This window comes from Oncorhynchus keta, unplaced genomic scaffold, assembly GCF_023373465.1.
Source record: "Oncorhynchus keta strain PuntledgeMale-10-30-2019 unplaced genomic scaffold, Oket_V2 Un_scaffold_17573_pilon_pilon, whole genome shotgun sequence".
NCBI lineage: Eukaryota > Metazoa > Chordata > Actinopteri > Salmoniformes > Salmonidae > Oncorhynchus > Oncorhynchus keta.
The window spans coordinates 194,314-221,654 of NW_026290825.1; the positions used below are offsets into that span (position 1 = coordinate 194,314).

A 27,341-nucleotide genomic window follows, 5' to 3' on the forward strand; every position below is an offset into this window, starting at 1 on the left:
GACTCCAATGCTTCCACAGGGATGCTGGTCCCATGTTGACTCCAATGCTTCCACAGGGATGCTGGTCCCATGTTGACTCCAATGCTTCCACAGGGATGCTGGTCCCATGTTGACTCCAATGCTTCCACAGGGATGCTGGTCCCATGTTGACTCCAATGCTTCCACAGGGATGCTGGTCCCATGTTGACTCCAATGCTTCCACAGTTGTCTGGATGCTGGTCCCAGGAAACTGTGAGAGGGGAAACTCCAATGCTTCCACAGGGATGCTGGTCCCATTTGATAAAATTGATTTTGTCCTTTAATACTTCCACAGGGATGCTGGTCCCATGTTGTTTCCAATGCCTCCCAACAGTATGTGTCAAGTTGTCTGGAAACTACCTCCATATGCCATTCCTTTGGGTGGTGGACCATTCCTTGATACACACAGGAAACTAAAGTGGTGAGAGGGAAAACGCCAGACAGTGTACCATACCCTGTTGACGAAAAGGCACTTCAAACGGATTTTGTCTTGGGGTATAATTAATTAAACATTATTTAATAAAATATTTTTAAATCGATCGGTTTTGATGGGAATTTTTGGGGGTATTATTGTTAATTAGATCGACACACGGCTGCGTCAATCGACTGTCAAGTATTAAGGGACGGGCCGTTACCGTGGTAACAGCACTCTGTGTCAGCGTCAGAGGAGAAGATGAGAAGCTTCCGTGTCTCTTCACGAGCAGCAGAGAGTTGCAGCAAACTCTAAACTAATATTGAAAAACAACCTAGCATGTGAACAAGAACGATGGAACTAGCCAAGAAACACCAGATCTGATAGACTGGTTGTTTCTATTGGGGATTTTCAAGTGAATCATTTTCCCTATTTTACTCATGTTTGTTTTTTTAAACGTTTTATTTTTTATATGTCTGTTTTGAGTAACCGTTGTCAACTCAGTCACCGATGGAGTCAATATTTGTGTTATTCTGCAGAGTCTGAATTTTTTATTTAACTAGGCAAGTCAGTTAAGAACAAATTCTTATTTTCAATGACGGCCTAGTGGGTTAACTGCCTGTTCAGGGGCAGAACGACAGATGTCAGCTCGGGGGTTTGAACTCACAACCTTCTGGTTACTAGTCCAACGCTCTAACCACTAACCAAATCATGACTGAATGATAATCTAGAAAGGGTTTAAAGGCACCCGTATTGTCCTCTGAAAACACAAATAAACCATCATCGTTTGGATTGTGGAATTTCCCCTACATCCATAGAAGATAGGAAGAGAGATAGGAAACACTGTCTGTCCATAATGACACACTATTCCCTATATAGTGCACTACTTTTACATCCATAGAAGATAGGAAGAGAGATGTCTGTCCATAATGACACACTATTCCCTATATATTGCACTAATTTTGACCAGAGCAAGGAATAGGGTGCCATTTGGGACACAACCCCTTGTGTTGAGAGAGCATTGTTCCCCTGCCACATGAAGGGGCTGTCTCTGTCAGGAGGAATCCCAGGGGCCCCAGGGGCCACGCGCTACATTGTTATTAGGTCACAGAGCCATGACCTCACCGCTCCCTGGGTGGGAGGCCCCTGGACCACAGTGCCATTCCTTCTTCTAGAAAGATCACCCTTTTCTCTGCCACAGCCTCTTCTCCTCCTCCTCGTCGCCTTCTCCTCCTCTTCTCCTCATCCTCTTCACCCTCTTTACCCTCTTCTCCTCCTCTTCACCCTCTTCTTCTCCTCTTCACCCTCTTCTCCTCCTCTTTATCCTCTTCTCCTCCTCTTTACCCTCTTCTCCTCTTCTCCACCCTCTCCTCCTCCTCTTCACTCTCTTCTCATCCTCCTCTTCACCCTATTCTCCTCCTCCTCTTCACTCTCTTCTCCTCCTCTTCACTCTCTTCTCCTCCTCCTCTTCACCCTATTCTCCTCCTCTTCACCCTCTTCTCCTCTTCACTCTCTTCTCCTCCTCCTCTTCACCCTCTTCTCCTCCTCTTCACCCTCTTCTTCTCCGCTTCACCCTCTTCTCCTCCTCTTTATCCTCTTCTCCTCCTCTTTACCCTCTTCTCCTCTTCTCCACCCTCTCCTCCTCCTCTTCACTCTCTTCTCATCCTCCTCTTCACTCTCTTCTCCGCCTCCTCTTCACCCTATTCTCCTCCTCTTCACCCTCTTCTCCTCCTCTTCACTCTCTTCTCCTCCTCCTCTTCACCCTCTTCTCCTCCTCTTCACCCTCTTCTCCTCGTCTTTACCCTCTTCTCCTCCTCTTTACCCTCTTCTCCTCTTTACCCTCTTCTCCTCCTCTTTACCCTCTCCTCCTCCTCTTCACTCTCTTCTCCTCCTCCCCTTCACTCCCTTCTCCTCCTCTTTACCCTCTTCTCCTCCTCTTTACCCTCTTCTCCTCCTCTTCACCCTCTTCACCTCCTCCTCTTCACCTTCTCCTCCTCTTTATCCTCTTCTCCTCTTCACCTTCTCCTCCTCTTTACCCTCTTCTCCCTCTTCTCCTACTCTTTACCCTCTTGTCCTCCTCTTCACCCTCTTCTCATCCTCTTCTTCTCCTCTTCACCCTCTTCTCATCCTCTCCTCCTCCTCTTTACCCTCTTCTCCTCCTCTTCACCCTCTTCTCATCCTCTTCTTCTCCTCTTCACCCTCTTCTCATCCTCTACTCCTCCTCTTTACCCTCTTCTCCTCCTCTTTACCCTCTTCTCCTCTTCTCCACCCTCTCCTCCTCCTCTTCACTCTCTTCTCATCCTCCTCTTCACCCTATTCTCCTCCGCCTCTTCACTCTCTTCTCCTCCTCTTCACTCTCTTCTCCTCCTCCTCTTCACCCTCTTCTCCTCCTCTTCACCATCTTCTCCTCCTCTTTACCCTCTTCTCCTCTTCTCCACCCTCTTCACCTCCTCCTCTTCAACTTCTCCTCCTCTTTACCCTCTTCTCCTCCTCTTCACCCTCTTCACCTCCTCCTCTTCACCTTCTCCTCCTCTTTATCCTCTTCTCCTCCTCTTCACCTTCTCTTCCTCTTTACCCTCTTCTCCTCATCTTTACCCTCTTCTCCTCCTCTTCACCCTCTTCTCCTCCTCTTCGCCCTCTTCTCATCCTCTTCTCCTCTTCACCTTCGCTTCTTTACCCTCTTCTCCTCCTCTTTACCCTCTTCTCCTCCTCTTCGCCCTCTTCTCATCCTCTCCTCCTCTTCACCTTCTCCACCTCTTTACCCTCTTCTCCTCTTTACCCTCTTCTCCTCCTCTTCACCCCCTTCTCCTCCTCTTCACCCCCTTCTCCTCCTCTTCTCCCTTCTCCTCTTCTTTACCCTCTTCTCCTCCTCTTCAACCCCTTCTGCTCCTCTTCCCCTCTTCTTTACCCACTTCTCCTCCTCTTCACCCTCTTCTCCTCCTCTTCAACCCCTTCTGCTCCTCTTCTCCTCCTCTTCACCCTCTTCTCCTCCTCTTCACCCTCATTTCCTACCTCTTTACACTCTTCTCCTCCTCTTCACCCTCTTCACCTCCTCCTCTTCACCTTCTCCTCCTCTTTATCCTCTTCTCCTCCTCTTCACATTCTCCTCCTCTTTACCCTCTTCTCCTCCTCTTACCCTCTTCTCCTCCTCTTTACCCTCTTCTCCTCCTCTTCACCCTCTTCACCTCCTCCTCTTCACCTTCTACTCCTCTTTATCCTCTTCTCCTCCTCTTTACCCTCTTCTCCTCCACTTCACCCTCTTCTCCTCCTCTACACCCTCTTCTCCTCCTCTTCAACCCCTTCTGCTCCTCTTCTCCTCTTCACCCTCTTCTCCTCCTCTTTACTCTCTTCTCCTCCTCTTCACCCTCTTCACCTCCTCCTCTTCACCTTCTCCTCCTCTTTATCCTCTTCTCCTCCTCTTCACCTTCTACTCCTCTTTATCCTCTTCTCCTCCTCTTTACCCTCTTCTCCTCCTCTTCACCCTCTTCTCCTCCTCTTCACCCTCTTCTCCTCCTCTTCAACCCCTTCTGCTCCTCTTCTCCTCCTCTTCACCCCCTTCACCTTCTCCTCTTCACCTTCTCCTCCTCTTTATCCTCTTCCCCTCCTCTTCACCCTCTTCTCCTCCTCTTCACCCTCTTCTCCTCCTCTTTACCCTCTTCTCCTCCTCACCCTCTTCTCCTCTTCAGCCTCCTCTTCTCCCCCTTCTTCTTTTAGATTCTTATTGTTTCTTCTCAATTCTTTCCTTCATCTTCTTCTCTGTCTTCTTCTTCTTCAGATTGAGCTAGTGGTTTGTGAGGAGGGGTGTTCATGGATGGGAGAATTCTCTTATCAGTAAAAACAAGGAATCCACATACATAAACACCTATTGTGGGAGACTGCAACAAGTGTGTTGACATCCATAATAAACTGTAAACGTATTTTAGTCAAAGTAATGACCAACTTCTCTTCCTGATGAGATCATCTCTGGTGACAGCAAATTACAGAGAGCGAAACGGACCAGAGCTTTACACACACACACACACACACACACACACACACACACACACACACACACACACACACACACACACACACTTGTAGGGACTTCTGGTCCCCACAAGAATAGTTAAACACGTCCACACACAAAAACTTACACACAAAACATACAGAGATCGTAATCCGGTAATGGCATGTTGAGTCGGTAAATGAGAGTGGGAGAGAGAGAGAGAGGGGGAAGGAGAGAGAGAGGAAGGGAGAGAGAGAGGGGGAAGGGAGAGAGAGAGGGAAGGAGAGAGAGAGAAGGGAGAGAGAGAGGGAAGAGAGAGAGAGGGAGAGAGAGAGAGAGAGAGGGAATGAGAGAGAGGGAAGGAGAGAGAGGGAAGAGAGAGAGAGAGAGAGAGAGAGAGAGAGAGAGAGGAGAGCGAGAGGGAATGAGAGCGAGAGGGAATGAGAGCGAGAGGGAGGAGAGAGAGAGAGAGAGAGAGGGAATGAGAGAGCGAGAGGGAAGGAGAGAGGGAGAAAGAGAGAGAGAGGAGAGCGAGAGGGAATGAGAGCGAGAGGGAAGGAGAGAGAGGGATAGAAAGAGAGAGGAGAGCGAGAGGGAATGAGAGCGAGAGGGAATGAGAGCGAGAGGGAAGGAGAGCGAGAGGGAAGGAGAGAGAGATACAGAAAGTGGGCCCTTCTCTTTCCTGGGTCCTGTTACCCCCTGTACTTCAAAGGCAGCCGGCGAAGCTTAGGAACAAAAGCCTGGGGCATGAAAGGCTGCATGGTGGAGAGTTATCTGTGTTGGTTATTACCATTCAGCTGCAGGATTAGCCTCCTCTTCCTCTGCCCGCCTTGTGTACCTTTCCCTTCATCAAACGCTTTGACACTGGGAAGCATTCACTGCATAGAGGGAACATTGCAGTCTCCCCTTTCCTCTCTCCCTCTTTCATCTCTCTGTTCTGGGATCTCTCTTCCCCCCCTCCCTGTGTGTGTTCTGTCATGCCTCCCCCAATCACTTGACAAGATAGACAGAGAGACCACATGTCATTTAGAGAGAGAGACCACATGTCAGACCACATGTCATTTAGAAAGAGTCTATATGTAATTTAAAGAGAGACCACATGTCATTTAGAGAGAGAGACCACATGTCATTTAGAGAGAGAGACCACATGTCATTTAGAGAGAGAGAGACCACATGTAATTTAGAGAGAGAGAGACCACATGTCATTTAGAGAGAGAGACCACATGTCATTTAGAGAGAGAGAGACCACATGTAATTTAGAGAGAGAGAGACCACATGTCATTTAGAGAGAGAGACCACATGTCATTTAGAGAGAGAGACCACATGTCATTTAGAGAGAGAGACCACATGCCATTTAGAGAGAGAGAGACCACATGTCATTTAGAGAGAGAGAGACCACATGTCATTTAGAGAGAGAGAGACCACATGTCATTTAGAGAGAGAGAGACCACATGTAATTTAGAGAGAGAGACCACATGTAATTTAGAGAGAGACCACATGTCATTTAGAGAGAGAGAGACCACATGTCATTTAGAGAGAGAGAGACCACATGTCATTTAGAGAGAGACCACATGTCATTTAGAGAGAGACCACATGTCATTTAAAAGAGAGAGACCACATGTCATTTAGAGAGAGAGACCACATGCCATTTAGAGAGAAAGAGAGAGAGAGACCACATCATTTAAAGAGAGAGAGAGACCACATGTCATTTAGAGAGAGAGACCACATGTCATTTAAAGAGAGACCACATGTCATTTAAAGAGAGACCACATGTCATTTAAAGAGAGACCACATGTCATTTACAGAGAGACCACATGTAATTTAAAGAGAGAGAGACCACATGTCATTCAGAGAGAGGGACCGCATGTCATTTAGAGAGAGAGAGACCACATGTCAGACCACATGTCATCTAGAAAGAGAGACTATATGTCATTTAAAGAGAGACCACATGTCATTTAGAGAGAGAGACCACATGTCACTTAGAGAGAGGGACCACATGTCATTTAGAGAGAGAGACCACATGTCACTTAGAGAGAGACCACATGTCATTTAGAGAGAGAGACCACATGTCACTTAGAGAGAGGGACCACATGTCACTTAGAGAGAGGGACCACATGTCATTTAGAGAGAGAGACCACATGTCACTTAGAGAGAGGGACCACATGTCATTTAGAGAGAGAGACCACATGTCACTTAGAGAGAGACCACATGTCACTTAGAGAGAGGGACCACATGTCACTTAGAGAGAGGGACCACATGTAATTTAGAGAGAGAGACCACATGTCACTTAGAGAGAGGGACCACATGTCATTTAGAGAGAGAGACCACATGTCACTTAGAGAGAGGGACCACATGTCATTTAGAGAGAGACCACATGTCATTTAGAGAGAGAGAGACTACATGTCATGTAGAGAGAGAGAGACCACATGTCATTTAGAGAGAGAGACCACATGTCATTTAGAGAGAGACCACATGTCATTTAAAGAGAGAGAGACCACATGTCATTTAGAGAGAGAGAGACCACATGCCATTTAGAGAGAAAGAGAGAGAGAGACCACATCATTTAGAGAGAGAGAGAGACCACATGTCATTTAGAGAGAGAGACCACATGTCATTTAGAGAGAGAGACCACATGTAATTTAAAGAGAGACCACATGTCATTTAAAGAGAGACCACATGTCATTTACAGAGAGACCACATGTAATTTAAAGAGAGAGAGACCACATGTCATTCAGAGAGAGGGACCACATGTCATTTAGAGAGAGAGAGACCACATGTCAGACCACATGTCATCTAGAAAGAGAGACTATATGTCATTTAAAGAGAGACCACATGTCATTTAGAGAGAGAGACCACATGTCACTTAGAGAGAGGGACCACATGTCATTTAGAGAGAGAGACCACATGTCACTTAGAGAGAGGGACCACATGTCACTTAGAGAGAGACCACATGTCATTTAGAGAGAGAGACCACATGTCACTTAGAGAGAGGGACCACATGTCACTTAGAGAGAGGGACCACATGTCATTTAGAGAGAGAGACCACATGTCACTTAGATAGAGGGACCACATGTCATTTAGAGAGAGAGACCACATGTCACTTAGAGAGAGACCACATGTCACTTAGAGAGAGGGACCACATGTCACTTAGAGAGAGGGACCACATGTCATTTAGAGAGAGAGACCACATGTCACTTAGAGAGAGGGACCACATGTCATTTAGAGAGAGAGACCACATGTCACTTAGAGAGAGGGACCACATGTCATTTAGAGAGAGATCACATGTCATTTAGAGAGAGAGACCACATGTCACTTAGAGAGAGGGACCACATGTCATTTAGAGAGAGACCACATGTCATTTAGAAAGAGACCACATGCCATTTAGAGAGAGACCACATGTCATTTAGAGAAAGAACACATGTAATTTAGAGAGAGACCACATGTCATTTAGAAAGAGACCACATGTAATTTAGAGAGAGACCACATGTCATTTAGAGAGAGGGACCACATGTAATTTAGAGAGAGACCACATGTAATTTAGAGAGAGACCACATGTCATTTAGTGAGAGAGAGACCACAGGTCATTTAGAAAGAGACCACATGTAATTTAGAGAGAGACCACATGTCATTTAGAGAGAGACCACATGTCATTTAGAGAGAGACCACATGTCATTTAGAGAGAGACCACATGTCATTTAGAGAGAGAGAACCACATGTCATTTAGAGAGAGAGACCACATGTCATTTAGAGAGAGAGAGACCACATGTCATTTAGAGAGAGAGACCACATGTCATTTAGAGAGAGAGACCACATGTCATTTAGAGAGAGACCACATGTCATTTAGAGAGAGAGACCACATGTCATTTAGAGAGAGAGAGACCACATGTCATTTAGAGAGAGAGACCACATGAGAGAGAGAGAGAGAGAGAGAGAGAGACCACATGTCATTTAGAGAGAGAGACCACATGTCATTTAGAGAGAGAGACCACATGTCATTTAGAGAGAGAGAGACCACATGTCATTTAGAGAGAGAGAGACCACATGTCATTTAGAGAGAGAGACCACATGTCATTTAGAGAGAGAGACCACATGTCATTTAGAGAGAGAGACCACATGTCATTTAGAGAGAGAGAGACCACATGTCATTTAGAGAGAGATACCACATGTCATTTAGAGAGGGAGACCACATGTCATTTAGAGAGAGAGACCAGATGTCATTTAGAGAGAGAGACCAGATGTGCCACGTGTTTTTGGGAGAGGAGGGTCAACACACAGACATTATTTAGAGAGGGCTACAGTGTACTAACACAAACTCACTGTGCGACAAACAAACATGTATATGCATGCAAACACACTAGCACGGACACATCCGGGGTCATCAGCTGTTCTCTGTTCATGTGTGTTGCAGGCCCAGTACCTCTCTGAGACATCAGCTGTTCTCTGTTCATGTGTGTTGCAGGCCCAGTACCTCTCTGAGACATCAGCTGTTCTCTGTTCATGTGTGTTGCAGGCCCAGTACCTCTCTGAGACATCAGCTGTTCTCTGTTCATGTGTGTTGCAGGCCCAGTACCTCTCTGAGACATCAGCTGTTCTCTGTTCATGTGTGTTGCAGGCCCACTACCTCTATGAGACACCAGCTGTTCTCTGTTCATGTGTGTTGCAGGCCCAGTACCTCTCTGAGACACCAGCTGTTCTCCGTTCATGTGTGTTGCAGGCCCACTACCTCTCTGAGACATCAGCTGTTCTCCATTCATGTGTTGCAGGCCCAGTACCTCTCTGAGACACCAGCTGTTCTCCGTTCATGTGTGTTGCAGGCCCAGTACCTCTCTGAGACATCAGCTGTTCTCTGTTCATGTGTGTTGCAGGCCCAGTACCTCTCTGAGACACCAGCTGTTCTCCGTTCATGTGTGTTGCAGGCCCAGTACCTCTCTGAGACACCAGCTGTTCTCTGTTCATGTGTGTTGCAGGCCCAGTACCTCTCTGAGACATCAGCTGTTCTCCGTTCATGTGTGTTGCAGGCCCACTACCTCTCTGAGACACCAGCTGTTCTCCGTTCATGTGTGTTGCAGGCCCAGTACCTCTCTGAGACACCAGCTGTTCTCCGTTCATGTGTGTTGCAGGCCCACTACCTCTCTGAGACATCAGCTGTTCTCCGTTCATGTGTGTTGCAGGCCCACTACCTCTCTGAGACACCAGCTGTTCTCCGTTCATGTGTGTTGCAGGCCCAGTACCTCTATGAGACATCAGCTGTTCTCCATTAATGTGTGTTGCAGGCCCACTACCTCTCTGAGACACCAGCTATTCTCTGTTCATGTGTGTTGCAGGCCCACACCTCTCTGAGACACCAGCTGTTCTCTGTTCATGTGTGTTGCAGGCCCAGTACCTCTCTGAGACATCAGCTGTTCTCCGTTCATGTGTGTTGCAGGCCCACTACCTCTCTGAGACATCAGCTGTTCTCTGTTCATGTGTGTTGCAGGCCCAGTACCTCTCTGAGACACCAGCTGTTCTCCGTTCATGTGTGTTGCAGGCCCAGTACCTCTCTGAGACATCAGCTGTTCTCTGTTCATGTGTGTTGCAGGCCCAGTACCTCTCTGAGACATCAGCTGTTCTCTGTTCATGTGTGTTGCAGGCCCAGTACCTCTCTGAGACATCAGCTGTTCTCTGTTCATGTGTGTTGCAGGCCCAGTACCTCTCTGAGACACCAGCTGTTCTCTGTTCATGTGTGTTGCAGGCAGAGTACTTCTATGAGTTCCAGACACTGCGCTCCATGGATGTGGATATCATGGACAACCCCACGGTCAACGTTCCTCTCCTGGGCTCTGTACCACGTAGGCCCTCAGGTGAGACAGGAGCTGGTGAATCCGTGCTACCCCTCTTCTCAGTGTTGTTGTCTATTGAACACATAAGACCGAAGAACAGCAAGCAGGAAAGAGTGGGAGGAGTCTGAGTCAGCAGCCCAGCCCAGCGCTAACCGCTAGACCACACAGCTTGAAATCAGTCATGAAATCAGTCACAATAGCTTGAAATCAGTCATAATAGCTTGAAATCAGTCACGATAGCTTGAAATCAGTCACAATAGCTTGAAATCAGTCATGAAACCAGTCATAACAACTTGAAATCAGTCATAATAGCTTGAGATCAGTCACAATAGCTTGAGATCAGTCACAATAGCTTGAAATCAGTCACAATAGCTTGAAATCAGTCATGAAACCAGTCATAACAACTTCAAATCAGTCATAATAGCTTGAAATCAGTCACAATAGCTTGAAATCAGTCATAATAACTGGAAATCAGTCATAATAGCTTGAAATCAGCCATAACAACTTCAAATCAGTCACAATAGCTTGAAATCAGTCATAATAGCTTGAAATCAGTCACAATAGCTTGAAATCAGTCATATAGCTTGAAATCAATCATAATAGCTTGCATACTGATTACTGAGTTGTAACATGATGTTTCTCTGTGTTTTAAGTGGTGCAGGTGGGCTTCCCGTGTTTAGGAGACCAGGATGGCGTAGCGGCGTTCGAGGTCACCATACTGGTCATGGACGCCGGTGGGAACATCATCCTGAGGACACCTCACAACGCCATCTTCTTCAAGACCTGCCAGAGAGGTGAGGACGCAGCTCCCAGAGTTTCATTTACACGTTTAACATGTTACCTCTGTTTTGAATGGTCTACTAGAAGAGGAGGTGACAGGAGAGGAGAGGAGAGGAGAGGAGAGGAGAGGAGAGGAGAGGAGAGGAGAGGAGAGGAGAGAGGAGAGGAGAGGAGAGGAGAGGAGATCAAAGGAGAGGAGAGGAGAGGAGAGGAGATCAAAGGAGAGGAGACTGGAGGAGGAGAACAGGAGAGGAGATGTCTGATTTAGGAGAGGACCTTTGGAGTGGAGTATTGGCTCTCAATATCACCAATGATGATTGGCTAGCTCTCAATTTTGCCAGAGATGATTGGCTAGCTCTCAGCATCACCAGAGATGATTGGCTAGCTCTCAACATCGCCAGAGATGATTGGCTAGCTCTCAGCATCACCAGAGATGATTGGCTAGCTCTCAGCATCAGTCAGCTACTGCTGACTGGATATTATAACATTACCCTGTCTGATTTAGTTCTGCCTCTGCTGACTGGATATTATAACATTACCCTGTCTGATTTAGTTCTACCTCTGCTGCTGCTAACTGGATATTATAACATTACCCTGTCTGATTTAGTTCTACCTCTGCTGACTGGATATTATAACATTACCCTGTCTGATTTAGTTCTACCTCTGCTACTGCTGACTGGATATTATAACATTACCCTGTCTGATTTAGCTCTGCCTCTGCTGAGTGGATATTATAACATTACCCTGTCTGATTTAGTTCTACCTCTGCTACTGCTGACTGGATATTATAACATTACCCTGTCTGATTTAGTTCTACCTCTGCTACTGCTGACTGGATATTATAACATTACCCTGTCTGATTTAGTTCTACCTCTGCTGCTGCTGACTGGATATTATAACATTAGCCTGTCTGATTTAGCTCTACCTCTGTTGACTGGATATTACAACATTACCCTGTCTGATTTAGCTCTACCTCTGCTGACTGGATATTATAACATTACCCTGTCTGATTTAGTTCTACCTCTGCTGCTGCTGACTGGATATTATAACATTACCCTGTCTGATTTAGTTCTACCTCTGCTACTGCTGACTGGATATTATAACATTACCCTGTCTGATTTAGTTCTACCTCTGCTACTGCTGACTGGATATTATAACATTACCCTGTCTGATTTAGTTCTACCTCTGCTACTGCTGACTGGATATTATAACATTACCCTGTCTGATTTAGCTCTGCCTCTGCTGACTGGATATTATAACATTACCCTGTCTGATTTAGCTCTGCTACTGCTGACTGGATATTATAACATTACCCTGTCTGATTTAGTTCTACCTCTGCTGACTGGATATTATAACATTACCCTGTCTGATTTAGTTCTACCTCTGCTGCTGCTAACTGGATATTATAACATTACCCTGCCTGATTTAGTTCTACCTCTGCTGCTGCTAACTGGATATTATAACATTACCCTGTCTGATTTAGTTCTGCCTCTGCTACTGCTGACTTTATATTATAAGATGTGGTACAACCACAACAGAAGTGGTTGAGATGCCCTGCTTTAGGGGGGTGTTGGGGAGGCTTTGTGACCAGGGGAGGAGAGAGGGGAGTGAAGTTACCTGCCAATCAGCGTCCAGGACAAAGGCCATAGCTGGGGCATGATGTCATGGGAACTCTGCCAGCTGCAGATTGAGGCTGGAACAGGAGACACACACACCAGTACCCCTCCACACACACACACACACACACACACACACACACACACACACACACACACACACACACAGCAGTACCCCTCCACACACACACAGCAGTACCCCTCCACACACACACACACACAGCAGTACCCCTCCACACACACAGCAGTACCCCTCCACACACACACACACACACAGCAGTACCCTCCACACACACACAGCAGTACCCCTCCACACACACACACACACACACACACACAGCAGTACCCCCCACACACACACACACACCAGTACCCCTCACACACACACACACACAGCAGTACCCCTCCACACACACACAGCAGTACCCCTCACCACACACACACACACACACACAGCAGTACCCCTCCACACACACACCAGTACCCCTCACACAGTTCACCAGTACCCTATACACACACACACACACACACACACACACACACACACACACACACACACACACACACACACACACACACACACACACACACACACAGCTGGGGCACGCACACACACTGCACACACACACACACAGCAGTACCCCTCCACACACACAGCAGTACCCCCACACACACAGCAGTACCCCTGTAGTGGCTTCCTTTCCTCTTTACCATAGCCACTGCCCAACACACACAGTCCACACTCAAGGTTTCCAAACGGCCAAACATTCCATGACATCCAGGGATATGGTGCAACAAAAATGTTTATTCTTCTTATATCTAACAAATAAATGATTCTCCAATCAACTTAAAGCATAGGTTACTTTATATGGAAAATACATATTATGACATGTCTGTATGTCTGTATGTCTGTATGGTCAAACAAACTATACCGCTCCCGCATCTTGCAAGGACTCCCTCTCCCGAAGGCCCAACTTCCTGCCTTTATCCTAACACACTTACCACAATACAATGAATAGGCAAGAGGGGGGGCCAAAAACTAAGTTACACTAACAACAAATGAATATATCTCAATCAGGTAAATATAAATCATAAAGGTACGTACCTAATATTTAATAATTTACATTAATATTTAATATATTTACACAAATATACATGGAGCTCCATATGTTCGGTCTTTTATACAAATATGTCCAAAGCTCTAACAACCCCTCCACACACACAGCAGTACCCCTCCACACACACACACACACACCAGTACCCCTCCACACACGCACACAGCAGCACCCCTCCACACACACCAGTACCCCTCAACACACACACAGCAGGGTTGGGGCACAGGGTTGGGGTTCTATATAGACAGGGTTGGGGTACAGGGATGGGGTACTATATAGACAGGGTTGGGGTACTATATAGACAGGGTTGGGGTACTATATATACAGGGTTGGGGTTCTATATAGACAGGGTTGGGGTTCTATATAGACAGGGTTGGGGTTCTATATATACAGGGTTGGGGTTCTATATAGACAGGGTTGGGGTACAGGGTTGGGGTTCTATATATACAGGGTTGGGGTTCTATATAGACAGGGTTGGGGTGCTATATAGACAGGGTTGGGGTTCTATATAGACAGGGTTGGGGTGCTATATAGACAGGGTTGGGGTTCTATATAGACAGGGTTGGGGTTCTATATAGACAGGGTTGGGGTTCTATATAGACAGGGTTGGGGTTCTATATAGACAGGGTTGGGGTTCTATATAGACAGGGTTGGGGTTCTATATAGACAGGGTTGGGGTTCTATAGACAGGGTTGGGGACAGGGTTGGGGTTCTATATAGACAGGGTTGGGGTTCTATATAGACAGGGTTGGGGTACAGGGTTGGGGTTCTATATATACAGGGTTGGGGTTCTATATAGACAGGGTTGGGGTACAGGGTTGGGGTTCTATATATACAGGGTTGGGGTTCTATATAGACAGGGTTGGGGTTCTATATAGACAGGGTTGGGGTTCTATATAGACAGGGTTTGTGGTTTGCAGTTTAGTTACTGTTGTCTTGATTCCATTTCACCAGACAAGCCCTGTCAAAGACCAGGTGTGGACCTCAGCTCCAGGTCCGGCTGAAGCAGGGATTTATACTAGCTTAGGGCACTTCCTATCTGTGACAGGAAGCAGCGCTAATGTTCCATGTCCTGTCCTATTTCCCAATGTGGGATATGGTGTCAAAGTAGGAACAAATATACATCTAGCTGTTTAAATCAAAATTAGTACAAAAGGTTTTATAACAGCTAAGGCGTAGTTTCTTGTGTCCCAAATGGCTCCATATTCCCTACATAGGGACCGGGGCGGCAGGGTAGCCTAGTGGCTATAGCCTCTCTACTGTATATAGCCTCTCTACTGTATAAAGCCTCTCTACTGTATATAGCCTGTCTACTTTATATAGCCTCTCTACTGTATATAGCCTCTCTACTGTATATAGCCTCTCTACTGTATATAACCTCTACTGTATATAGCCTCTCTACTGTATATAGCCTCTCTACTGTATATATCCTCTCTACTGTATATAGCCTCTCTACTGTATATAGTCTCTCTACTGTATATAGCCTCTCTACTGTATATAGCCTCTCTACTGTATAGCCTCTCTACTGTATATAGCCTCTCTACTGTATATAAGCCTCTCTACTGTATATAGCCTCTACTGTATAAAGCCTCTCTACTGTATATAGCCTCTCTACTGTATATAGCCTCTCTACTGCCTCTCTATATAGCCTCTCTACTGTATATAGCCTCTACTGTATCTACTGTATATAGCCTCTCTACTGTATAAAGCCTCTCTACTGTATATAGCCTCTCTACTGTATATAGCCTCTCTACTGTATATAGCCCTCTACTGTATATAGCCTCTACTGTATATAGCCTCTCTACTGTATATAGCCTCTCTACTGTATATAGCCTCTCTACTGTATATAGCCTCTACTGTATAAAGCCTCTCTACTAGTATATAAGCCTCTCTACTGTATATAGCCTCTCTACTGTATAAAGCCTCTCTACTGTATATAGCCTCTCTACTGTATATAGCCTCTCTACTGTATAAAGCCTCTCTACTGTATATAGCCTCTCTACTGTATAAAGCCTCTCTACTGTATATAGCCTCTCTACTGTATATAGCCTCTCTACTGTATATAGCCTCTCTACTGTATAAAGCCTCTCTACTGTATATAGCCTCTCTACTGTATATAGCCTCTCTACTGTATATAGCCTCTCTACTGTATATAGCCTCTCTACTGTATATAGCCTCTCTACTGTATATAGCCTCTACTGTATATAACCTCTCTACTGTATATAGCCTCTCTACTGTATATAGCCCTCTACTGTATAAAGCCTCTCTACTGTATATAGCCTCTCTCTACTGTATATATAGCCTCTCTACTGTATATAGCCTCTCTACTGTATATAGCCTCTCTACTGTATATAGCCTCTCTACTGTATATAGCCTCTCTACTGTATAAGCCTCTCTACTGTATATAGCCTCTCTACTGTATATAGCCTCTCTACTGTATATAGCCTCTCTACTGTATAAGCCCTCTACTGTATATAGCCTCTCTACTGTATATAGCTCTCTACTGTATATAGCCTCTCTACTGTATATAGCCTCTCTACTGTATATAGCCTCTCCTAGCCCTCTACTGTATATAACCTCTACTGTATATAGCCTCTCTACTGTATAGAGCCTCTCTACTGTATATAGCCTCTCTACTGTATATAGCCTCTCTACTGTATATAGCCTCTCTACTGTATAAAGCCTCTCTACTGTATATAGCCTCTCTACTGTATATAGCCTCTCTACTGTATATAGCCTCTGTACTGTATATAGCCTCTCTACTGTATAGCCTCTCTACTGTATATAGCCTCTCTACTGTATATAGCCTCTCTACTGTATATAGCCTCTCTACTGTATATAGCCTCTCTACTGTATATAGCCTCTCTACTGTATAAAGCCTCTCTACTGTATATAGCCTCTCTATATAGCCTCTCTACTAGCCTCTCTACTGTATATAGCCTCTCTACTGTATATAGCCTCTCTACTGTATATAGCCTCTCTACTGTATATAGCCTCTCTACTGTATATAGCCTCTACTACTGTATACTCTCTACTGTATATAGCCTCTCTACTGTATATAGCCTCTCTACTGTATATAGCCTCTCTACTGTATATGTATATAGCTCTCCTCTCTACTGTATATAGCCTCTCTACTGTATATGTATATAGCCTCTCTACTGTATATAGCCTCTCTCTACTGTATATAGCCTCTCTACTGTATATAGCCTCTCTACTGTATATAGCCCTCTACTGTATATAGCCTCTCTACTGTATATAGCCTCTCTGTATATACTCTACTGCCTCTCTATAAGCCTCTCTACTGTATATAGCCTCTCTACTAGTACTGTATAGCCTCTCTACTGTATATAGCCTCTCTACTGTATATAGCCTCTCTACTGTATATAGCCTCTACTGTATAGCCTCTCTACCTATAGCCTCTCTACTGTATATAGCCTCTCTACTGTATATAGTATATATAGCCTCTCTACTGTATATAGCTCTCTAGCCTCTCTCTATATAAGTCTCTACTGTATATAGCCTCTCTACTGTATAAAGCCTCTCTACTGTATATAGCCTCTCTACTGTATATAGCCTCTCTATATACCTCTCTGTATATAGCCTCTCTACTGTATATAGCCTCTACTGTATATAGCCTCTCTACTGTATATAGCCTCTACTGTATATAGCCCTCTACTGTATATAACCTCTCTACTGTATATAGCCTCTCTACTGTATATAGCCTCTCTACTGTATATATAGCCTCTCTACTGTATATAACCTGTACTGTATATCTCTACTGTATATAGCCTCTCTACTGTATATAGCCTCTCTACTGTATATAGCCTCTCTACTGTATATAGCCCCTCTACTGTATAGAGCCTCTCTACTGTATATAACCTCTACTGTATATAATCTCTACTGTATATAACCTCTACTGTATATAACCTCTACTGTATATAACCTCTACTGTATATAACCTCTCTACTGTATAAAGCCTCTCTACTGTATATAGCCTCCCTACTGTATATGGTCAACAGCAGTGCCCTATGGTCCCTGGTCAACAGTAGTGCCCTATAGTCCCTGGTCAACAGTAGTGCCCTATTGGTCCCAGGTCAACAGTAGTGCCCTATGGTCCCTGGTCAACAGCAGTGCCCTATGGTCCCTGGTCAACAGTAGTGCCCTATGGTCCCTGGTCAACAGCAGTGCCCTATTGGTCCCTGGTCAACAGTAGTGCCCTATGGTCCCTGGTCAACAGTAGTGCCCTATAGTCCCTGGTCAACAGCAGTGCCCTATTGGTCCCTGGTCAACAGTAGTGCCCTATGGTCCCTGGTCAACAGCAGTGCCCTATGGTCCCTGGTCAACAGTAGTGCCCTATGGTCCCTGGTCAACAGCAGTGCCCTATAGTCCCTGGTCAACAGTAGTGCCCTATAGTCCCTGGTCAACAGCAGTGCCCTATAGTCCCTGGTCAACAGTAGTGCCCTATAGTCCCTGGTCAACAGCAGCGCCCTATAGTCCCTGGTCAACAGTAGTGCCCTATAGTCCCTGGTCAACAGCAGTGCCCTATAGTCCCTGGTCAACAGTAGTGCCCTATGGTCCCTGGTCAACAGTAGTGCCCTATTGGTCCCTGGTCAACAGCAGTGCCCTATGGTCCCTGGTCAACAGCAGTGCCCTATAGTCCCTGGTCAACAGCAGTGCCCTATTGGTCCCTGGTCAACAGTAGTGCCCTATTGGTCCCTGGTCAACAGTAGTGCCCTATGGTCCCTGGTCAACAGTAGTGCCCTATGGTCCCTGGTCAACAGCAGTGCCCTATGGTCCCTGGTCAACAGTAGTGCCCTATAGTCCCTGGTCAACAGTAGTGCCCTATGGTCCCTGGTCAACAGCAGTGCCCTATGGTCCCTGGTCAACAGTAGTGCCCTATGGTCCCTGGTCAACAGTAGTGCCCTATGGTCCCTGGTCAACAGCAGTGCCCTATTGGTCCCTGGTCAACAGTAGTGCCCTATGGTCCCTGGTCAACAGCAGTGCCCTATGGTCCCTGGTCAACAGTAGTGCCCTATGGTCCCTGGTCAACAGTAGTGCCCTATGGTCCCTGGTCAACAGTAGTGCCCTATTGGTCCCTGGTCCCTCTGTCCCTATGGTCCCTGGTCAACAGCAGTGCCCTATGGTCCCTGGTCAACAGTAGTGCCCTATGGTCCCTGGTCAACAGCAGTGCCCTATGGTCCCTGGCCAACAGTAGTGCCCTATTGGTCCCTGGTCAACAGTAGTGCCCTATGGTCCCTGGTCAACAGTAGTGCCCTATGGTCCCTGGTCAACAGCAGTGCCCTATGGTCCCTGGTCAACAGTAGTGCCCTATATAGGAAATAGAATAGAGTCCCTTCCTCTGTTCCTGGTGTTGGATAGAGTGAATCCTGAGTTAACTGAAACCAGACTCATCCCTCCCTCTGTCCCTTGTGTTGGATAGAGTGATGGAGTGAATCCTGAGTTAACTGAAACCAAACTCATCCCTCCCTCTGTCCCTTGTGTTGGATAGAGTGATGGAGTGAATCCTGAGTTAACTGAAACCAGACTCATCCCTCCCTCTGTCCCTTGTGTTGGATAGAGTGATGGAGTGAATCCTGAGTTAACTGAAACCAGACTCATCCCTCCCTCTGTCCCTTGTGTTGGATAGAGTGATGGAGTGAATCCTGAGTTAACTGAAACCAGACTCATCCCTCCCTCTGTCCCTTGTGTTGGATAGAGTGATGGAGTGAATCCTGAGTTAACTGAAACCAGACTCATCCCTCCCTCTGTCCCTTGTGTTGGATAGAGTGATGGAGTGAATCCTGAGTTAACTGAAACCAGACTCATCCCTCCCTCTGTCCCTTGTGTTGGATAGAGTGATGGAGTGAATCCTGAGTTAACTGAAACCAGACTCATCCCTCCCTCTGTCCCTTGTGTTGGATAGAGTGATGGAGTGAATCCTGAGTTAACTGAAACCAGACTCATCCCTCCCTCTGTCCCTTGTGTTGGATAGAGTGATGGAGTGAATCCTGAGTTAACTGAAACCAGACTCGTCCCTCCCTCTGTCCCTTGTGTTGGATAGAGTGATGGAGTGAATCCTGAGTTAACTGAAACCAGACTCGTCCCTCCCTCTGTCCCTTGTGTTGGATAGAGTGATGGAGTGAATCCTGAGTTAACTGAAACCAGACTCATCCCTCCCTCTGTCCCTTGTGTTGGATAGAGTGATGGAGTGAATCCTGAGTTAACTGAAACCAGACTCATCCCTCCCTCTGTCCCTTGTGTTGGATAGAGTGATGGAGTGAATCCTGAGTTAACTGAAACCAGACTCATCCCTCCCTCTGTCCCTTGTGTTGGATAGAGATGATGGAGTGAATCCTGAGTTAACTGAAACCAGAAACTCGTCCCTCCCTCTGTCCCTTGTGTTGGATAGAGTGATGGAGTGAATCCTGAGTTAACTGAAACCAGACTCATCCCTCCCTCTGTCCCTTGTGTTGGATAGAGTGATGGAGTGAATCCTGAGTTAACTGAAACCAGACTCATCCCTCCCTCTGTCCCTTGTGTTGGATAGAGTGATGGAGTGAATCCTGAGTTAACTGAAACCAGACTCATCCCTCCCTCTGTCCCTTGTGTTGGATAGAGTGATGGAGTGAATCCTGAGTTAACTGAAACCAGACTCATCCCTCCCTCTGTCCCTTGTGTTGGATAGAGTGATGGAGTGAATCCTGAGTTAACTGAAACCAGACTCGTCCCTCCCTCTGTCCCTTGTGTTGGATAGAGTGATGGAGTGAATCCTGAGTTAACTGAAACCAGACTCATCCCTCCCTCTGTCCCTTGTGTTGGATAGAGTGATGGAGTGAATCCTGAGTTAACTGAAACCAGACTCATCCCTCCCTCTGTCCCTTGTGTTGGATAGAGTGATGGAGTGAATCCTGAGTTAACTGAAACCAGACTCATCCCTCCCTCTGTCCCTTGTGTTGGATAGAGTGATGGAGTGAATCCTGAGTTAACTGAAACCAGACTCATCCCTCCCTCTGTCCCTTGTGTTGGATAGAGTGATGGAGTGAATCCTGAGTTAACTGAAACCAGACTCATCCCTCCCTCTGTCCCTTGTGTTGGATAGAGTGATGGAGTGAATCCTGAGTTAACTGAAACCAGACTCATCCCTCCCTCTGTCCCTTGTGTTGGATAGAGTGATGGAGTGAATCCTGAGTTAACTGAAACCAGACTCGTCCCTCCCTCTGTCCCTTGTGTTGGATAGAGTGATGGAGTGAATCCTGAGTTAACTGAAACCAGACTCATCCCTCCCTCTGTCCCTTGTGTTGGATAGAGTGATGGAGTGAATCCTGAGTTAACTGAAACCAGACTCGTCCCTCCCTCTGTCCCTTGTGTTGGATAGAGTGATGGAGTGAATCCTGAGTTAACTGAAACCAGACTCATCCCTCCCTCTGTCCCTTGTGTTGGATAGAGAAACCAGACTCATCCCTCCCTCTGTCCCTTGTGTTGGATGGAGTGAATCCTGAGTTAACTGAAACCAGACTCGTCCCTCCCTCTGTCCCTTGTGTTGGATAGAGTGATGGAGTGAATCCTGAGTTAACTGAAACCAGACTCGTCCCTCCCTCTGTCCCTTGTGTTGGATAGAGTGATGGAGTGAATCCTGAGTTAACTGAAACCAGACTCGTCCCTCCCTCTGTCCCTTGTGTTGGATAGAGTGATGGAGTGAATCCTGAGTTAACTGAAACCAGACCATCCCTCCCTCTGTCCCTTGTGTTGATAGAGTGATGGAGTGAATCCTGAGTTAACTGAAACCAGACTCGTCCCTCCCTCTGTCCCTTGTGTTGGATAGAGTGATGGAGTGAATCCTGAGTTAACTGAAACCAGTTAACTCAGACTCCCTCCCTCTGTCCCTTGTGTTGGATAGAGTGATGGAGTGAATCCTGAGTTAACTGAAACCAGACTCATCCCTCCCTCTGTCCCTTGTGTTGGATAGAGTGATGGAGTGAATCCTGAGTGAATCAGTTAACTGAAACCAGACTCGTCCCTCCCTCTGTCCCAGACTGAGTTAACTGAAACCCTCCCTCTGTCCCTTGTGTTGGATAGAGTGATGGAGTGAATCCTGAGTTAACTGAAACCAGACTCATCCCTCCCTCTGTCCCTTGTGTTGATAGAGTGATGGAGTGAATCCTGAGTTAACTGAAACCAGACTCGTCCCTCCCTCTGTCCCTTGTGTTGGATAGAGTGATGGAGTGAATCCTGAGTTAACTGAAACCAGACTCGCCCCTCCCTGTCCCTTGTGTTGATAGAGTGATGGAGTGAATCCTCTGTCCCCTGTTGTGTTGGATAGAGTGATGGAGTGAATCCTGAGTTAACTGAAACCAGACTCGTCCCTCCCTCTGTCCCTTGTGTTGTAGAGTGATGGAGTGAATCCTGGTTAACTGAAACCAGAGTTGATGGATGGAGTGAATCCTGAGTTAACTGAAACCAGACTCGTCCCTCCCTCTGTCCCTTGTGTTGGATAGAGTGATAGAGTGAATCCTGAGTTAACTGAAACCAGACTTGTCCCTCCCTCTGTCCCTTGTGTTGGATAGAGTGATGGAGTGAATCCTGAGTTAACTGAAACCAGACTCGTCCCTCCGTCTCTTTATTTTTCTCCAGATGGGTCTCGTCGTATAAAGTGAATGAGACAAGCACTACTTTAGACTTTTTTCATCCGTGTTCCTTAAACGTAAAACAAGAATCGATATTGGTGCCAGCTTTCGTCGAAGTCTTACCAAACACAAATTCCCCGGACACCCACTTGTGTTTGTCAAAGAAAAGGACAAGTGTGAGAAGTCGTGCCAGTTTTGTTCTGTAACTGTTGTCTCAGTGAGTCGCGGCGGGACTTGGTTACATCCCAAATGGTACCCTATTCCCTAGATAGTGCACTACTTTTAATCAGAGTCCTATTATAGGACCTGGTCAAAAGTAGTGCACTAAATTGGAATAGGGAGCTTTTTGATCCACATAGATTGTTTTCTTATTGTGACTCTGGCCACATGTTGTCTGGTGCCAGTGTTACGGTACTGTCCCTATTCCCTATATAGGGTTCTGGTCAGAAGTAGTGCACTATGTAGGGAATAGGGGTGCCGTTTTGGACAGAAACAAGGGTTCCTCACACGCTGATGGATCTCCGGGACTAAGAAGGATAGTTTGACATCTCTGTTGACCACCATTACCACCTCAAAGGCTTCTCCTTCATGTTGAGTTGTAGAGAGATGGTTTTCAGTCTGCTTTGAACCAGGCCCTGTTGTAGAGCTCTGGTTTTCAGTCTGCTTTAAACCAGGCCCTGTTGTAGAGCTCTGGTTTTCAGTCTGCTTTAAACCAGGCCCTGTTGTAGAGCTCTGGTTTTCAGTCTGCTTTAAACCAGGCCCTGTTGTAGGGAGATGGTTTTCAGTCTGCTTTGAACCAGGCCCTGTTGTAGGGAGATGGTTTTCAGTCTGCTTTAAACCAGGCCCTGTTGTAGGGCGCTGGTTTTCAGTCTGCTTTAAACCAGGCCCTGTTGTAGGGAGATGGTTTTCAGTCTGCTTTGAACCAGGCCCTGTTGTAGGGAGATGGTTTTCAGTCTGCTTTGAACCAGGCCCTGTTGTAGGGAGATGGTATTCAGTCTGCTTTGAACCAGGCCCTGTTGTAGAGCTCTGGTTTTCAGTCTGCTTTGAACCAGGCCCTGTTGTAGAGCTCTGGTTTTCAGTCTGCTTTAAACCAGGCCCTGTTGTAGGGAGATGGTTTTCAGTCTGCTTTAAACCAGGCCCTGTTGTAGAGCGCTGGTTTTCAGTCTGCTTTGAACCAGGCCCTGTTGTAGAGCTCTGGTTTTCAGTCTGCTTTGAACCAGGCCCTGTTGTAGAGCGCTGGTTTTCAGTCTGCTTTGAACCAGGCCCTGTTGTAGAGCGCTGGTTTTCAGTCTGCTTTAAACCAGGCCCTGTTGTAGAGCGCTGGTATTCAGTCTGCTTTGAACCAGGCCCTGTTGTAGAGCTCTGGTTTTCAGTCTGCTTTGAACCAGGCCCTGTTGTAGAGCTCTGGTTTTCAGTCTGCTTTAAACCAGGCCCTGTTGTAGAGCTCTGGTTTTCAGTCTGCTTTAAACCAGGCCCTGTTGTAGAGCTCTGGTTTTCAGTCTGCTTTGAACCAGGCCCTGTTGTAGAGCTCTGGTTTTCAGTCTGCTTTGAACCAGGCCCTGTTGTAGGGAGATGGTATTCAGTCTGCTTTGAACCAGGCCCTGTTGTAGAGCGCTGGTTTTCAGTCTGCTTTGAACCAGGCCCTGTTGTAGAGCGCTGGTTTTCAGTCTGCTTTGAACCAGGCCCTGTTGTAGAGCGCTGGTATTCAGTCTGCTTTGAACCAGGCCCTGTTGTAGAGCGCTGGTTTTCAGTCTGCTTTGAACCAGGCCCTGTTGTAGAGCGCTGGTATTCAGTCGGCTTCGCACCAGGCCCTGTTGTGGAACTCTAAACGTTTGACTGGAGCCCATAAGGGTGCCATTTGGATGAATGAATAGGGTGCCATTTGGATGGATGAATAGGGTGCCATTTGGATGAATAGGGTGCCATTTGGATGTATGAATAGGGTGCCATTTGGATGTATGAATAGGGTGCCATTTGGATGGATGAATAGGGTGCCATTTGGATGGATGAATAGGGTGCCATTTGGATGGATGAATAGGGTGCCATTTGGATTAATGAATAGGGTGCCATTTGGATGTATGAATAGGGTGCCATTTGGATGTGTGAATAGGGTGCCATTTGGATGTATGAATAGGGTGCCATTTGGATGTATGAATAGGGTGCCATTTGGATGTATGAATAGGGTGCCATTTGGATGTATGAATAGGGTGCCATTTGGATGGATGAATAGGGTGCCATTTGGATGTATGAATAGGGTGCCATTTGGATTAATGAATAGGGTGCCATTTGGATTAATGAATAGGGTGCCATTTGGATGAATGAATAGGGTGCCATTTGGATTAATGAATAGGGTGCCATTTGGATGGATGAATAGGGTGCCATTTGGATGTATGAATAGGGTGCCATTTGGATGAATGAATAGGGTGCCATTTGGATGAATGAATAGGGTGCCATTTGGATTAATGAATAGGGTGCCATTTGGATGTATGAATAGGGTGCCATTTGGATTAATGAATAGGGTGCCATTTGGATGTATGAATAGGGTGCCATTTGGATGTGTGAGTAGGGTGCCATTTGGATGAATAGGGTGCCATTTGGATTAATGAATAGGGTGCCATTTGGATGTGTGAATAGGGTGCCATTTGGATGAATAGGGTGCCATTTGGATTAATGAATAGGGTGCCATTTGGATGAATAGGGTGCCATTTGGATGTGTGAATAGGGTGCCATTTGGATGAATAGGGTGCCATTTGGATGAATAGGGTGCCATTTGGATGAATAGGGTGCCATTTGGATGAATAGGGTGCCATTTGGATGGATGAATAGGGTGCCATTTGGATGAATAGGGTGCCATTTGGATGAATAGGGTGCCATTTGGATGAATAGGGTGCCATTTGGATGTGTGAATAGGGTGCCATTTGGATGAATGAATAGGGTGCCATTTGGGATAGAAGTCCATGGCATCTCACTGCACTGTAGTGGAATGTGGTTCCCTTGAAGTGGTCTTCTGAGATGGCAGGCTATGGAGAGTGTCAGAGAGAGGAGGAAGGGCGAGGACGGAAGAACGGAAGGAAGGAAGGAATGAAGGGAGGGAGGAAGAAAGGAAAGAAGGGAGGGAGGACTTCACTCCATTCATTCATCTCAACTTTGTTATTTTTCTCTTCTCACGTGTTCTGTCTCTTTATTGTCTCTCTTCCATCTCCCTCTCTCTCTCTCTCTCTCTCTCTCTCTCTCTCTCTCTCTCTCTCTCTCTCTTCCCCCTCTCTCTCTCTCTCTCTCTCTCTCTCTCTCTCTCTCTCTCTTCCCCTCTCTCTCTCTCTCTCTCTCTCTCTCCCCCTCTCTCTCTCTCTCTCTCTCTCTCTCTCTCTCTCTCTCTCTCTCTCTCTCTCTTCCCCCTCTCTCTCTCTCTCTCTCTCCTCTCTCTCTCTCTCTCTCTCTCTCTCTCTCCCTGCCTCTCTCTCTCTCTCTCTCTCTCTCTCTTCTCTCTCTCTCTCTCTCTCTCTCTCTTCCCCTCTCTCTCTCTCTCTCTCTCTCTCTGTCTCTCTCTCTCTCTCTCTCTCTCTCTCTCTCTCTCTCTCTCTCTCTCTCTCTCTCTCTCTCTCTCTCTCTCTCTCCTCCCTGCCTCTCTCTCTCTCCCTGTCTCTCCCCCCCCTCTCTGTCTCTCTCTCTTCCCCCTTTCTCTCTCTCTCTCACTCCCGTCTCTCTCTCTCTGTCTCCACAGCTAAATGTCCAGGTGGTTGTCGTAACGGTGGGTTCTGCAACGAGAGACAGGTGTGTGAGTGTCAGGATGGTTTCTACGGGCCGCACTGTGAGAAAGGTACGTTTAGTCTGGTCTGTACATCCAAGCCATTCCATCTATCTTCCATCACTACCATAATGATATACAGTAAGTACACAGCACACAAGCCATTCCATCTATCTTCCATCACTACCATAATGATATACAGTACACAGTCAACACAATAGCTTGAGTTGCTCATTCTATAGAATTAAATTAAAATAATTTTCTTGTGGGGTTTTTTTCCCTTTTCCTTGGCCCACATCAACAATGCTGGGTGGAATATCTTCTTTTATTTCCTGGAATGTCTCCACAACAAAACAAACCAAAATAAAACCTTATGAAATGAAAGGCTAGAGAAAGAGAAGAGGTTGTGTGTTGTTTCACAGTTATGAGACACCAGTCCTGCTCAGGCAGGCCTATCATTTTCAGACAACAACATAACCACCACGTTGCATTTAAATGTATTAATGAATCTGTAAAAGGTTATGCTTGCTGCGGCTTAACGTTGCCTCAAGGCACCACAACTTAAAAACAGCATGGAAATTACAAAGCACTGGTTCAACAGGCTCCATCCAGACTAGTTAAATGGAGAGCAAATTTATTTGAAATGTTTTTCCATGACAGAAAAAACAATCATGTCAGTAGGCAGGCAGACAGGCAGACAGGCAGGCAGGCAGACAGGCAGACAGGCAGACAGGCAGGCAGGCAGACAGGCAGGCAGGCAGGCAGGCAGGCAGGCAGGCAGGTTGGCAGGTTGGCAGGCAGGTTGGCAGGTTGGCAGGCAAGCAGGCAGGCAGGTTGGCAGGCAGGTTGGCAGGCAGGGCAGGCAGACAGGTTGGCAGGTTGGCAGGCAGGCAGACAGGTTGGCAGGTTGGCAGGGCAGGCAGGCAGGTTGGCAGGTTGGCAGGCAGGTTGGCAGGCAGCAGAGGCTGGCAGGCAGACAGGCAGGTTGGCAGGCAGGCAGGCAGGCAGGTTGGCAGGCAGGCAGGCAGGCAGGCAGGCAGGCAGGCAGGCAGGCAGGCAGGCAGGTTGGCAGGCAGGCAGGCTGGCAGGCAGGCAGGTTGGCAGGCAGGCAGGCAGGCAGGCAGGCAGGCAGGCAGGCAGGTTGGCAGGCAGGTTGGCAGGCAGGCAGGCAGGCAGGCAGGCAGGCAGGCAGGCAGGCAGGCAGGCAGGCAGGCAGGCAGGCAGGCA

The 27,341-nt window shown here is 46.8% G+C and overlaps 1 protein-coding gene across 1 annotated transcript in view; it reads left to right on the forward strand.

Moving 5' to 3' along the window:
• Positions 1-27,341, forward strand: part of wif1 (wnt inhibitory factor 1) — a 66,651-nt gene that overhangs the window by 12,060 nt on the left and 27,250 nt on the right. The window contains exons 3-5 of the mRNA XM_052514431.1: positions 10,147-10,255; positions 10,888-11,028; positions 26,091-26,186. Coding sequence (XP_052370391.1) covers positions 10,147-10,255; positions 10,888-11,028; positions 26,091-26,186 — 346 coding nt within the window. The remainder of the gene's footprint in view (positions 1-10,146; positions 10,256-10,887; positions 11,029-26,090; positions 26,187-27,341) is intronic.